This window comes from Lathyrus oleraceus, chromosome 7 (assembly GCF_024323335.1).
Source record: "Lathyrus oleraceus cultivar Zhongwan6 chromosome 7, CAAS_Psat_ZW6_1.0, whole genome shotgun sequence".
Classification (NCBI taxonomy): domain Eukaryota; kingdom Viridiplantae; phylum Streptophyta; class Magnoliopsida; order Fabales; family Fabaceae; genus Lathyrus; species Lathyrus oleraceus.
The window spans coordinates 341,607,236-341,623,145 of NC_066585.1; the positions used below are offsets into that span (position 1 = coordinate 341,607,236).

The 15,910-nt window shown below is 35.0% G+C and overlaps 1 protein-coding gene across 1 annotated transcript; it reads left to right on the plus strand.

The window, feature by feature from the left end:
• Window positions 1-4,077: 4,077 nt before the first annotated feature.
• On the plus strand, window positions 4,078-4,413 carry LOC127103733 (uncharacterized mitochondrial protein AtMg00820-like). The gene has a single exon (XM_051040965.1). It carries the CDS (start codon window positions 4,078-4,080, stop codon window positions 4,411-4,413), a length of 336 nt encoding a protein of 111 aa, XP_050896922.1.
• The last annotated feature ends 11,497 nt before the right edge of the window (window positions 4,414-15,910 follow it).

The window sequence follows — 15,910 nt, forward strand, 5'->3', positions numbered from 1 at the left end:
TAATTTTTATTCATAATACCCTTTTTAAGTATTAAATTTCATTGTTATTTATAATATTCTTAATTTTTTATCATTTAATTTTTCTCTCTCATATAATAAATATTAGAAATAATTATTACTGTACAAAACATAATGGTGTACATTGGAGACTTAAAACCATCTATCTATATTTACCGAAATTCAATAGAAAAACATGTATTTCATAAAATATTAGAGACTCATAGCGTTCGATCTACATTTAATTCTCATTCTTAAAGAATTATTCACCTCCAAATATAATGATATAGTTCTACGTGAAATACTAAATCACATAGAAGGACTCTATCCGCCTACATTATAAAAATCATGCACTTACCATTTTTATATTTAATTTATTTATCCTTAAACTCGTACTACTTTCTCATTTATTTAGATTTGCATCTAATCCAACATACCAAAACTTCACTCCACCTTACCATAACTCAAACTATTCAATCTTCATATATTTTTAATTCTTGTACAGAACAAGTTTTTTTAAGTAAATAAAAATCGAATTCTATTGAAACTAGGAATTGAACTACAATTATGAGAATGTGTTGTGTTTCTATAAAATGTTCAACTATATAAGTATATGTATAGAAATTGATATATTGTATATTTGTAAGTAAATTATTTTTTTATGAGCCTTTTGTTAATATAAAATTGTAAGATACTAGTATAAATTAATATTAAACTATAAATTCATAAAAGATGAATATTACTAAATAAATTTTATAAGTTACAAGAGATGAGTTATAATCTTAATGCATGATCTTCACAAACATAAAATCTTTAAAAAGTAGTCTTATCAAGACCATATTTCCCATCATGTGAACATTGTTATTATTATTACAACTATTCATTATTAGTTTCCAATGCGGCTATGGCATGGAACTTGATTGATCCTTTCGGAAAGATAAAAATTAACTTAGAAAAAAAACAATAAAAACCAAAATAGAAAAATGACTAAGGTGGAGAGCTTTGGTAAAAAGATTAGTTATTGTTGGATATTATATAAGTCAAAAATGTAATGTAATTATGATCAGAAACATGTTTGGAGAATAGCTTATTTGAGAAGCTATTTAGAAAAGTTGGCAGAATGTTGCAGAAAATCAGAAAAATATTTTTGTTTTTAGGTTGTTTTTGTTTAGCTTTTGTTTGTTACTTTGTTTAGTGTTAGTAGGCACTATATATACATTTTGTAACATGTTGAATGAATTAATGTCATATGATTTTTACCCTCTCAATTAATCTCTATTCTCTCTAAACCTCATCTTCCCCAATCCTCCAATTTCACCAAAATTATCCATCACCTCCATTGATTCACATACAAGCTTTTGTGCTTGCTCCAACATTTGGCATCAAGAGCATTGGTTCCGATCCTATTCCGCTGCAATGTCCGTTTCAAACGACAAGATCCCCACCAATCTTCCCATTCTTGATTCAAAGAACTACAACAAATGGTGCAAACAAATGAAAGTTTTGTTTGGCTACCAAGACGTGCTCGATGTGATTACTACCGGTGTTACCCCTCTTGTTGAAGAGGCTACAGCTGCCCAACAAGCCACTCACTAAGAAGAGAAGAAGAAAGACTACATGGCTCTCTTCTTGATACATTCTTGCGTCGATGAAGACAACTTCGAAAAGGTTGGTGATTGTGACTCGGCGAAGAAAGCTTGGGATATACACGAGAAGGCGTATGCGGGAGTTGACAAAGCGAAGGTGGTGAGGTTACAAACTCACAAGAGGCAGTTTGAATTACTCCAAATGGAAGAGAAGGAAACGGTCAACGATTACATAACGTGTGTGACGCGTTTGGTGAATCAAATGAAGGCTTGTGGTGAGTCGGTTTCGGAGGAAAACATTGTGTCGAAGGTGTTGCGTTCTTTAACGGCAAGATTCGACAACATTGTTGTTGCGATTGAAGAATCGAAGGATTTCAAGACCATGACGAAGGATGAACTACAAAGTTCATTGGAAGCTCATGAACAAAGGATGGATGAAAGAGGAAACGATAAGGCAAAAGCGGAAGTGGCTTTGCAAGCTCGTTTCAATGAGAAGAATAAGAGATCGAAAGGGAAATGGTCTTCTAGAGATAAGAAGAATTTCCAGAATTTTGGTGGAAAAGATCCACAAAATTCAAGAGGACAAAGAGGAGAAGGAACCTCCAAGGATGGTAGTCAAGGCAACTACAAGCCGCTCGACAAAAGTACCAAGAGATGTTACAATTGTCAAAAGCTTGGACATTTCTCAAGAGATTGTCGTTTCAAGCGCAAGGAGAGTGATGCGGATGAAGCTAAGGTTGCTAGGCAAGAAGTGGATGATGATATCACACTTCTTGTGGTGATTACGGAGGAGAATAATGGCATGGACAGCAATAGAAAGTTGTTGGACAACAACTACTGCAGTGCAGAAAAAGTGCAGAAAATACGTTCGGAGAAAAACGCATTAGTAACGGTTCGAGATGGAGTCCAAGGTAGTGATGAGTGGTACTTGGATTCTGGTTGTTTGACGCATATGACGGGTAGAAAAGATTGGTTCGTGAAGATCAATCAAGCCACGCGAAGTAGAGTGAGATTCGTGGATAATACGACTTTAGCGGCCGACGGTGTCGGTGATGTCTTGATCATGAGGAGGGATGGTGGTCATTCCTTGATCAAGGACGTTTTGTACATTCCTGGAATTAAGTGTAACATTTTAAGCATTGACCAATTACTTGAAAGGAATTACACAATTCGCATGGAAAACAAAGTATTGCGCGTTTTGGACCAAAATGGAGTTTTGATCCTTAAGGCTCCTATGGCTGCCAATAGAACTTTCAAGATTGAGTTGAAAGTTATGGAGCATATGTGCTTAGCTACTGCTGCGAGTCGTGAGGAATGGTTATGGCACTACCGTCTCGGTCATCTCAACTTTCGTGATCTCGACGCGTTATAAAGACATGGTATGGTGTCCGGGCTGCCAAGGATTAATATTCCAGCTGAAATATGCGAAGAGTGTGTTCACGGGAAGCAACACAAGAGTAATTTCAGCAAGGATGTGGGTCATAGGACCAAGCATCACCTTGAGGTGGTGTATTCCGATTTATGCGGACCGATGCAAGTCAATTCCTACGGTGGCAATCGATACTTTGTCACGTTTATTGATGATTTTAGTAGGAAGTTGTGGATTTACCTCATTAAGAGGAAGGATGAGGTGTTTGAAGTGTTCAAACGGTTTAAGTCAATGGTTGAGCGCCAATGCGGTAAAAAGCTCAAAACTCTCAAAACGGACGGTGGTGGTGAATTCACATCCGGTGAGTTTATGAGCTATTGCAATGATGAGGGGATAATTTGTGAGGTGGTGCCTCCCTACACTCCACAACAAAATGGCATTGCGGAGAAAAAAAATCGGACAATCATGAACATGGTACAAACCATGTTAAAAGGCAAAAATTTACCGAAAGAGCTTTGGGGTGAAGCGGTATCTACAACTTCCTATTTGTTGAATAGGTGTCCGACAAAGAAGCTGGAAAAGATAACTCCATAAGAGGTATGGTCCGGATTCAAACCGAGTTTGAGTCACTTGCGCGTTTTCGGTTCGGTTGCGTTTCGACACATTCCGGGACAGCTTAGAAAGAAGCTTGATGATAAGGGTGAGAAGCTGTTACTTGTTGGATATCATCCTACTGGAGGCTACAAATTGTTTGATATGAGTAGCAAGAGGATTGTGGTAAGTCGGGACGTGATTGTGGACGAAATCCGGACGTTTGACAGCAAAATTTCTGTTGTTTCTGTATAGGAAATTGATTTACCAAATGAGGTAATCGATTTCCAGCCCGTGACAGAGCCCCCTGGTGCTGCTGGAAGTCAAAATTCAGGCCTAGAAATCGATTTCCTGGGAGGAAATTTGAATTTCCAGCCTATTAATGATCCTGGATAGCAACCATTCGCAACGGAGGATGGTGAAACGAGTAGACGACCAACGAGGCAGAGAGGTATGCCTCAAAGACTCCGAGATTGTGAGGTATTCCGTGATAGCGAGATCAATCATGATGTTGATCTCATCCATTTCGCTTTAATGGCCGAATCCGAACCGGTGAATACGGAGGAGGCATTAAGCGATCCAAAATGGATGAGTGCAATGAAGGATGAGGTGGAATCAATTGAGAAAAACAATACTTGGATGTTGGTCGATTTACCGAAAGGTAAAAAGGCAATTGGTGTGAAATGGGTCTTCAAGGTGAAAGCAAATCTGAAAGGTGAGATAATCAAGCATAAGGCTCGATTAGTGGCAAAGGGAATTTTGCAAAAGGAAGGCATTGATTTTGATGAGGTATTCGCACCAGTTGCAAGGCATGAAACCATCCGGTTAGTTGTTGCGATTGCAAATACCAACAGCTGGCCGTTATATTAAATGGACGTCAAATCGACATTTTTGAACGGTCCATTGGATGAAGAGGTGTATGTGGGACAGCCACCGGGTTTTGTTGTTCAAGACCAAGAGGCAAGAGTCTACAAGTTGAGGAAGGCACTCTATGGTTTGAAACAAGCTCCAAGAGCTTGGAACAAACGCATAGATGGTTTTCTTAACGATATTGGTTTCAAGAAATGCGTGTCCGAGCATGGGGTGTATGTGAAAACGGGTGCTAGCGAAGGGGTGATCATTCTTTGTCTATATGTGGACGATTTGTTGATTACCGGAAGTTGTGAATCATACATTTGAAAGTTCAAGCAAGAGCTTATGAGGGAATTTGAAATGAGTGACCTTGGTGCTATGACATACTTCTTAGGCATAGAGTTCCAAAAGACAAAGTTGGGGCTGCTCATGCATCAAAGAAGGTATGCAATGGAGATCTTGAAGAGGTGTGATATGGAGCATTGCAATGCTGCCATAACTCCATCTGAGGCACAGTTACAACTATCCAAGAGTGAGGAAGAGCAAGATGTGGATCCAACTCAATACCGGAGATTGGTTGGATCATTGCGTTACTTGTGCAATACGCGGCCTGATTTGGCGTTTAGTGTCGGTATTGCTAGTAGGTTCATGGAAAAGCCAAAGGTATCACACTTGGCAGCGGTTAAGAGGATCCTTCATTATGTGAAAGGTACTCTTGGCTATGGAATTTTGTTTCCGGCAAGTGACACGGGCAGAAGTTGCAATTTACTTGGATACACAAACTCCAATTGGTGTGGAGATAAAGACGATCGAAAATCAACGGCGGGTTATGTCTTTATGTTCGGCGGTGCACCAATCTCTTGGTGTTCTCGAAAGGAGCCAGTGGTTGCTCTCTCTTCTTGCGAGGCAGAGTATATTGCAGCTTCGATGTGTGCATGCCAAGTTGTGTGGCTTAATTTGTTGTGTGAGCTGGACAACTGCACGAGAGAGGGAGTTTTATTGTTGGTGGACAACGTTTCAGCCATCAACCTTGCTAAGAAACCCATAGCACATGAGAGAATCAAGCACATTGAGATGAGGTTCCATTACTTGCGCGATTTGGTGAGTTCTGGACAGTTACGTTTAAGCTACTGCAGAAGTGAAGAACAAGTCGCGGACTTGTTGACGAAATCGGTTAAAAACGATGTTTTCAAGCGACTCGTGGTGAAGTTGGGGATGAAGAACATCGAGCATTTGACTTAAGGTGGTGTGTTGGATATTATATAAGTCAAATGCAATATAACTATGATCAGAAGCATGTTTGGAGAATAGCTTATTTGAGAAGCTATTTGGAAAAGCTACCAAAATGCTGCAGGAAAACCAGAAAAATACTTTTGTTTTTAGGCTGTTTTTGTTTAGCTTTTGTTTGTTACTTTGTTAAGTGTTAGTAGGAACTATATATACATTTTGTAACATGTTGAATGAATTAATGTCATATGATTTTTACCCTCTCAATTAATCTCTATTCTCTCTAAACCTCATCTTCCCCAATCCTCCAATTTCACCAAAATTATCCATCACCTCCATTGATTCACATACAAGCTTTTGTGCTTGTTCCAACAGTTATATAGTTTTTGGATTCTATAAGTATGAGGTGGATGAGTTTGTCTTGAATTTTGTCACGAATAAGATGATAATCCATCTCAATATTTTTGGTTCTTTCATAAAAGATTGGGTTGAATGTGATGGTTCTTTCATAAAAGATAGGGTTGAATGTGATGTGAATGACGCTTGTGTTATCGCAGAAGATGGTAACATGTGCATGATAGGAGATCGAGAAGTCTTCCATTAGATAAATGAGTCATTGAGCTTCGCATAATATCTTTGCAAGGACACGACACTCAGCTTCGGAGGAAGATCTGGACACTACTTGCTGATACGATCTTAGTAAAAATAATTAGTATAAATGAATTACTCGTTTTCTCATAGTCGGAATCGAGTTTTAGCCTGAAATTATCCTGATCGCTTTCGAATGGTCGGCGTGTTAAAGTGCAAAATTTTGTTTTTGAAAATTAATTGCTTTTAAATAATTAAAAAGTTGTTTAAGATGAAAAAGAAAGTTTAAATGTGTCACCGACTTTCGCTTGATTAATAGAGGACTTTATACTCACAATCGTCCGCTTTTGCATGATCCGTTTGTGTCTTTAAAATCTATTTTTGAAAATATTAATTTTTGCATTTTTAATAAAAGGTACTTTCGTAAAGCAGATAATAAAAATATAATTTTTCGCTTGAGTCTGATACAAGTTCCGTTTTTTCAAACGTGAACTGATATTTCTAAGTCACGATTTTCATAGTAATTATTTTAATTAGAAAAAACTAAAAATGATCCCTTAAACAAATTTCATTTAATCAATTAATTACGCTTTATATGTAAGTACTATCAAAACGACGATCATCACATTCGAAACAATGATAATTTAACCGAACATAATTAATACGAATAAACTACGATGATTAATTTGCATATTAAGTAAATTAAGCATAATGTAGTAATTAATAATAATAATAATAATAATAATAATAATAATAATAATAATAATAATAATAATAATAATAATAATAATAATAATAATAATAGCAGTAATTAAACAATTTATAATGCAGAACAAAGACAATAAAATGTTTGAGTTAAATTTTGGAAAATTATGCCGGCATGATTAAATAACAAATGATTCAAGAGTACATAAATTAGTACATAAATTACTTTAAAAAATGACTTATAAGGTGTACTTATTACTCGGTGTGAGCAAATAAGTGCTTTTACCAAAGTGATTATTTCTGTCTAAAACAATATTTAAAAGCTTGGATGATGAAAACTGAAAAATAAGGTCATATTTATATACCAAAAATTCGTAATAGTAACGGCTAGGAAATGGGAAAAGTGTTGGAGAAAAATATGCATAAGTGGACGACTCGTTCTGAGAAGTGGGGCGAAAAACGTGGTTTGGGCTGACTGGCGGTCGTCAAGAAGGGATGACGGGGGTCAGCTCTTTTTTTTTTCATACTTGACCGTTAGTTCTTCAAAAACTCGTTTCTTTGCTTTTTCTCGCCGTTTTTACTTGCACAAGTCTCCGACTGTCATGTTCCTGAAATGCAATGATAATACCAACATAATACTACCAAAACATATAAAATGATACTAAAATACATGATAATCGAGTTAAAATACTTATGTATTATCAAACTCATATACACTTGAACCATAATTTGTCCTCAAGCAACTTGGCTAGCATATAAATATTTAAAATGCAACAACATGATTATAAAGACTTAAAGAATCCATAACACTCAAATACTCATACGTGGCTACAAAATTCAGTTTAGCCAAAATTGACTTGATAGGTACTAAATGTACACTAAGGACATCATAAGACATAATTCTGCGAACACCATGAACACTTGAGCACTCTCTCTCAAGGACATCTCTACCTATCTCGCGGTCATGAAACTTGACTTCATACTCTCTTCAGATTCAAGAAACTTTAGCGACTTATCAAAATAATTGATAAATACATGGTTGGACTCCAACCAAATCATTCCTAGAATAATGTCAAGTTAACTTAGAGGAAAACACACTAAGTCAATCCCAAAATATCTACCATAAATTATCAAAGGATAATTCAGGCACACCAAAAAAGTAGTCATTGAACCATTAGCTAGGGTATCAATGACCATGCTACCACTCATAGTCGAGACTTCCAAATTCAACCTCGACACATACTTAGTTGATATAAACAAATGCGTTGCACCCGTATCAATAATAGTAATCAAAGGAATATTACTGATAAAGCACGTACCTCAAATCAAGTTATCAGATGCAATAGGCTCTGCTCTACTCAAGGCAAAAACTTTTCCTCCAGACTGAGCCTTCTTAGGTTTCTCACACTAAGTACTAATATGACCCCGTTTTCCATAATTAAAGCAAGTCACATTATTGCTCCTACAGTCAGTAGCTCGGTGACCTGACTTTCCACACTTGAAGCAATTCATAGTTGTCCTCTTGCACTCAAGAAGACGATGTCTAAACTCACCACATCAGAAACATATCACAGAAGTAGGAGTCCCTACCCCACTTCGCTCTTTCCCACCTATAGCCTTTTGATCAACCTTTTTATTCTCTTTGTTAGCTGGAGTACTATACAGTTTCCCACGATTCTAATTCTCCCATTTCTTCTCACTAAGACTCTAATAGTGAGCAGACTAGGCTATATTATCCTCATCATATATTTTTCACTTACTCACTAGCACAGAAAATTGGCGAATCTCTTGGTACCCAATACCTTGCTTAATCTCGGGCCTCAAGCCGCTCTCGAACTTGATACACTTTGATCCCTCAGCAGCCACACCATTATAGTATGGATAAAACTTCACCAATTCCTCAATAACACATGAACTCATGCAATCAATGAAACCCTGAATGAAACCCCCACACCTGAAACATCTCAGAGAAGAAAAATCTTATCCCCCACTTGTTTCAATCCCACTCTTGCTGGCAAGCAATTAAAAAAATAAGCACCGACAGTGTTTCACACACATGTCGCATACTAGGGAACAAACAAAATTGCAAAAACCTGGGCAGATGAATCGACCTTCTATGATACCACTATGTAACACCTTACTTCCTGACTTGACAAATAATTAAATAAAACATAAATTCTTCAAGTAGAAATGTTACTCAACATACAAACAACTCATATTTGAACCACATAATTTAAAATTTTAAACCATTTGATAAGCAGTGAAACTATAAAATACTCGGCATAAAAAGCCTCAACAACATTATTAGTTTGAAAAGTGGTTCATCATCAAAAATCAAAGAAAAATATACGCAACATAAACAAATAAAGAATAGTTTGTTCCCCTCGTGTTACATATCAGAGTGACTCCAACTATGAGACTCGATGGACAAACAACTAAAAAGACACAACGACATCCTCAATATCAAGCTCCTATCCAGGTACCTGATTGTCTATACTCCAGAGGAGCACATACGCAACAACACAAATAGGGGGTCAGAATATATTCAAATAAGACTTGGTGCACAAAATAATCAGAGTAGGTTCATGCATCACAATCATGCACATATCAAATATGCACCACATTATCACTTATTCGTATATAACCCACATTATGATCATTCACCAATCACACAATTCATACAAGTGTATTCATCATTACACACAAATTTCATTTGCACAACCATCATGTAATGCAATGCAAAATCAACTCAACTAATGTTCGTCATGGTCCCCACTTTGAACTGGACTCACAACTCAACTTTATATGCATGCGGTCAGGGACGGAGCCACATGTGGTGGTAAGGGGGCATGTGCCCCCATTATATTTTCAAGAAAATTGTAATATTATTATATATTTATATAACAATTGATAAAAAAAATATTTTTTTTAAAAATAGTAATTTATCAAATAATTGAAAGAGTATTTTGCTATGAATTTATAATTTAAAATTATATAATATATAGGCAAAATTACATCAAAAAAAATTTAAATTATTTTTGTGTAATAGATTGATCATTTAAGTTTTTGGGTGTAACAACTCGGTCATTTAAGTTATCATACATGTGCATCGCTAGTCTCTTTTAACAGTGTGAATGTGTAAATTATGGATGAAATTATTTTGAGTGGTTATAAAAATAATGAAGTGCACCCAGAAATACAACTGTCACAAATTTCTAAATATTCTAAACATGAAGAAAAAGATTTGAAATCAATCTAAATGACCAAATTGTTATAAAAATTACTTAAATGACCAATTTATTACAAAAAAATAATTTAAAAGGATGTAAATATATGAATAATTGTTTATTATTTCATTTGTGAATTATTTATTTGAAAAGTTAATTTTGAATTTAAAATGTGTTCGGATAAATTGATTTTTTATTTAATTTCAAAATAATATTTTACTAAAAGTTTTTTTTTAAAAATTGCTTTATATATTTTTATTTTAATACTAAGATGTCATTACAATCAGCTACTCATATCATCGTCAATTAATTACTTATATATAAAAGTAGATAGATAAATATTATTATTGATAATAAAATTAAAAAGATTACATAAATAAAAAATTTAAATTTTATTATTATTTTTTAAAGATAAATTTTATAATATGATATATATTTATAATTTTAAATTCTATTCGTCGTAGATATATTATGCTATAAATTCATAAATTAATATATTGCCCCCAGAGCATAAAATTGTTGGCTCCGTCCCTACATGTGATACCGACTCAACATTTGGTTCTTCATACGAACCGGGTTCCAATCAACTGCGAATCCCGAACCTCCACTATGAGCTCCAAGCCCCCATTATGAGCTTGAGACAAGTCACTAGACCCCACTCTGAACTAGCGAACATGTCACTTTCATAACAATGACAATATATGATGCATGGAATTTAATCATGCAACGATAACAACACAGTCGACGATTACAACCCCACCATGACTATAACAATCACACAATAACAACAACATAGCAAATATTACAGCCCTACTTTGATCATAATCAACCATGCATTAAACGCAATACAAGTAGTTTTCACTTCTAACCACCCGCATCATCAATCATCAACAAACATATATAATGATTCACACAATTATATATACAATTCACAATATATATTCACATAATGAACATACATCCACACATCAATTATCTCACAAGGCACTACCATGAGGTATCTATGTGTGTTAGCTCTCTAACGCTTCAAATGACACTTCATATGGACTTACGGAACCATAGTTATGACAAAATTATCGAGGAATAAACATGGTTCAGTTTAGAATTTTTTCCAAAAATTAGACGACATCAATCGATTGACATGGGCTGTCAAACGATTGACATCAAGTCCATTTGCTTATTGCCTTTCCAAAATTTCTCTTAAAAACTGCATGCAATCGATTAATCCCTTCAATTAATCGATTGACATAGTGAAAATTTCCATATTTTTGCAAAATAACACATGTGCAATCGATTGACGTATGGTATCAATCGATTGACACAAGTTAAACTTCCCGAATTTCCAATTTTTTCTGTATCATTCATCTTCCTCATCACATATCTCTCAACCTCATTCCAATCTTGTTATCACATTCAAAGTACAACAAAATCACATTCTATTTGACCAACACATCAATTACCCTTAGATTAACATTAATCTATCATTTTTATCATGATTTAGACACCCTTAGATGACTAATCTCTCTCTTTACCTTATAATTCCAGCAAAACCAGGAAAAACTACCTTCTAAGGTCTTCTCTCCCAAAAGTCGTAGCTCTCTTCTTCTTCTTCTTCTCCATTCTCCTCTTTTTCACGTACTGACAAAAAGGCTCTAAAAACCAATTTCTCTAATTTTTTGAATATATAATATTCTAATTAACTTCTCATAATTCAGTTTTTTGGCCCAACAAAAAGCCAGCTTCTCTCTAGTAACCACTTAATTTTCTCAATTTTCAAAATTTGCCCAAATCCTCATGTTCTATCAATTTCTAATTATTTAATTAAATAAATTTTACTAAAACTAATTATTTAAGCAAAATTTCCAGCAATTACTACTCACCGACCAAACCACCAAAAATTACACAAAATAAATCACTCAATTAAATTAAATCAAATAAATAATTAAATAAATAGATAAATAATAGGTTAATTAAGTTGGGGTGTTACATTCATCATTCTTTAAACATGATGCATCAATTAGCTCATGGAACATGCAACAACCACAACAACATAGCTTTAACACGATTCATAATCAAGTACACAACCCAGTAAGACAAGAATCACATAATTCATAACTCAAAATCACATATAATCGCAACATCATAAACCATAGAAATTCCATTTCCAAAACTGTACAATTTAACCCAATCAATAGTATTAGAGTGAGATTCATGGCCTATTGCTCAAGAGTCATCATCCTCAAGGGAATTAGAAGGAAATCACATATATATTCTGGGTTTAAGGGGGAAATTCCACTATCCAAATGCTAACATACCAATTACAGAATAATCTCCCCCTTACCTTATTATTGCTAAAAATCTTCCACTAAGCTCTCAACAATTGCGGTAACTCTTCCTTTCACAATCTTTCATGCGATCTCCTTGGTGAATTTGAGACTTTCTCTTAATTTTTTGAAAAAGAAAGTTTTTTTGGGGGGAAGAATAGAGCGACTAGGGTTTTTGGCCTTTTTTCTTGTTTTTCTCCAAAGATACGTGTTTTTCTCCTCCTCGTCTCTCCTCTCCCTTTTTATTCCCTAATTTCTCAATATCTCTAAAATTTCTAATTTAGTAATAAATCTCAAATAATTCATATTAATAATATAATTTCCAATAATTCATTATTATTAATGTTAATAATAATAATAATCCTAATAATAAAATAATAATATTATTTTAAATAATAATAATAATAGTAACCATGATGAAAACAACAACAACAACAATAATAATAATAATAATAATAATAATAATAATAATAATAATAAGAAGAAGAAGAAGAAGAATTTAATAAATTTTGGGGTTTTAAAACTCTCCCCCACTTATCGAATTTTTGTCCTCGAAAATTTACCTAAACGAACAAGTCTGCGTAAAACTCCTTTATTTGGCATTCTAACTCCCTACTCACGCTACCTCCGCGCTACTCTGATGTTGTATCTTTGACTTCTGACATAAATAGTAAGAATACACAAACTCAACAACATCCTTTTTCATTCCTGGCCACAAAAATATTCTCTTAAGGTCTTGATACATCTTTGTAGCTCCTAGACCAATAATAAAATCACTTATATGACCTTCTTCCAAAATCATCTCATTAAGTCCTGATATATCCAGTACACAAATCCTACCCAGACATCTCATAATTCCATCACCACCTACCTTAAAATCCATTTTGTTTCCTTGACTTATCAATGCCAACTGATCTTTAACTGCTCTATCAAATTCATCTCCTTGGACATTAATGCTAATATATCAAATGACTTTCTACTCAATGCACCATCTACTACATTTGCTTTACCCGAATGATAATTTAACTTGAACTTGTAATCTTTCAAAAATTCCAGCTATCTTCTCTACCTCATGTTAAATTCCTTCTGATTGACCAAATACTTTAAACTTTTCTGATCACTAAAAAACTCAAGTCTTGATCCATAAGAGTAATGTCTTCAAACCTTAAGCACAAAAACCATTGTTGCTAATTCCAAATTATGGGTAAAGTGATTTCCTTCATGAGTCTTGAGTTGTCTAAAAACATAAGCCACAACTTGACCTTTCTACATAAGCACACCAACTATACCAACATAGACACGTCATAATATACCATAAAATATTAATGTGGATTCGATAGCATTAAGACTGATGTTGATTTCAATCTCTTCTTAAGCCCTTGAAAACTCTCTTTGCACCAGACATCCCTCACACAAGTTTGTTCCTTTCGGGTCAAATGAGTTATAGGCAAAGTCAACTTTGAGAAACCTTTTATGAACCTTCTATAATAACAAGCCAAGCCCCAAAATCTTCTAATTTAGGTTATCGACTTAGGTCTCCCATTGTAACATTGTGTCTACTTTAGACGAATCCATGATAATTCCATCACTCTAGATTACACGTCCAAGGAACTCACATCTTTCAACCAAAGTTCACCCTTTGACAACTTAGCATACAACTTCTTGTCCTTTAGGGTCTGCAGCACGACTTTCAGATCTTCGGCATTCTGTTCATCTGACTTGGAATATACGGTAGTCTGGACCAACCCCATGCTTAAAGTAAAACATCACATCCAGAAAATGTAGACGTGTCTTTATGTGCATTTTTACATAAAGAACTATAAAGATAAGCCAAACAAGCGGACCCCCCAACTATAACTTCTTATTCTATCTACATGTCTTAGTAAAGGTAAATACATAACATGCATACTAGAACCCCTACCTTCGGGAAATAAAAACAAACCAATTAAAAGCATAATATAACACCTAGTTTTTATTATTCAAGCGTCTTTGGTAGAATTTTCATCTAACTGTAAGTTGTTGTAATATGCCTTAAGGCGTGAAAGGAATATACCTTAACCTCTTGAGTTATCATCTAACAAGTCATCATCCAAGAGGTCCATGCAAATTGAATTTTCATAGTTGCTTTTACCATTTACCACCTTACCCTCGAAAGTAACGATTTCCCAGAATGCAGAAGCCTAGTTACAAAAGTATTTCAATTCATAAATGGATTTGCTTGAGTATCAGAAAGTTTGGTCATCGGCATGATATCAGAGCATGATTTGTCAGAGCTTTCATATATCTGATTGTTATCAGAACTTATATATGTCTGGTTCAGAACTTCGCTTGATTCAGAACTTGTATACGCCTAGTTCACTTGAAATGAGTTCAGAACATGTATATGCCTAGTTAACTTGAACTCAAACCAGCTTGGTTACATCTTCTGATAAATGTCTTAAATCTAAAAAGCTTGGTTAAATTGAAACATGATGAACTTATTCAATGTTCCCAGAAAAGCAACTTGTAGTTATGGAGACATTGCCAGCATTTACGCCAGACAGAACTTATGTTGCTGGAAATAGAATTTTTCACCGCCTCTTTTGGGCGTTTCAACCATGCGTCAAAGGTTTTTCATTCTGCAAACCTATTATTCAAATTGATGGAACATGGTTATACGACAAATACAAGGGTATTTTGTTTATGGTTGTTACACAAGACGGAAACAATCATGTTTTTCCCCATTGCCTTTTCTCTGGTTGAAGGTGAAACCGCTGGTGGTTGGGGTTTCTTCCTTCATCATCTCAGAACACATGTCGCTCCACAAGCCAATCTCTGTTTCATTTCAAAGAGACATGTTGCCATTGAGTGTGCTTACAATAACCATGATAGCGGATGGCATAATCCTCCTTCTACCCATGTCTATTGCATTAGACATATCGCACAAAACTTCATGCGTGCAATCAAGGACAAGAACCTTCGCAAAAAGGCGGTGAATACAGGGTATGCTCTAACTTAGCTGTCATTTCAACATTATCGTGACGAGATTAGATTGTCTAATGCATATGCAGGAAGGTAGGTGGATAACATACCATTAGAGCAGTGGACAAGGGCATTTCACAAAGGTTGTCGATGGGGCCACATGACAACAAACATGTGGAATGCATGAATGGCGTATTCAAAGGAATTAAAAATCTACCAATAAACGCATTGGTCAGAACAACCTATTTTAGGTTGGCATCTACCTTCGCAACCATAGGTGAAAGATGGAGTGCAATGTTAATGTCAGGTCAATTATTCAGTGAATGTTGTATGAAAGTGATGAAAGAGGAAACTATTAAAGCTAGCACACATGCATTTACAATCTTTGATCGTCATAGGAAAAATTTCAATGTATAGGAAATAATGGACCACAATGAAGGGAGGAACAATTTATCCTATGTTGTCAGACTAAACAGAAGTTGG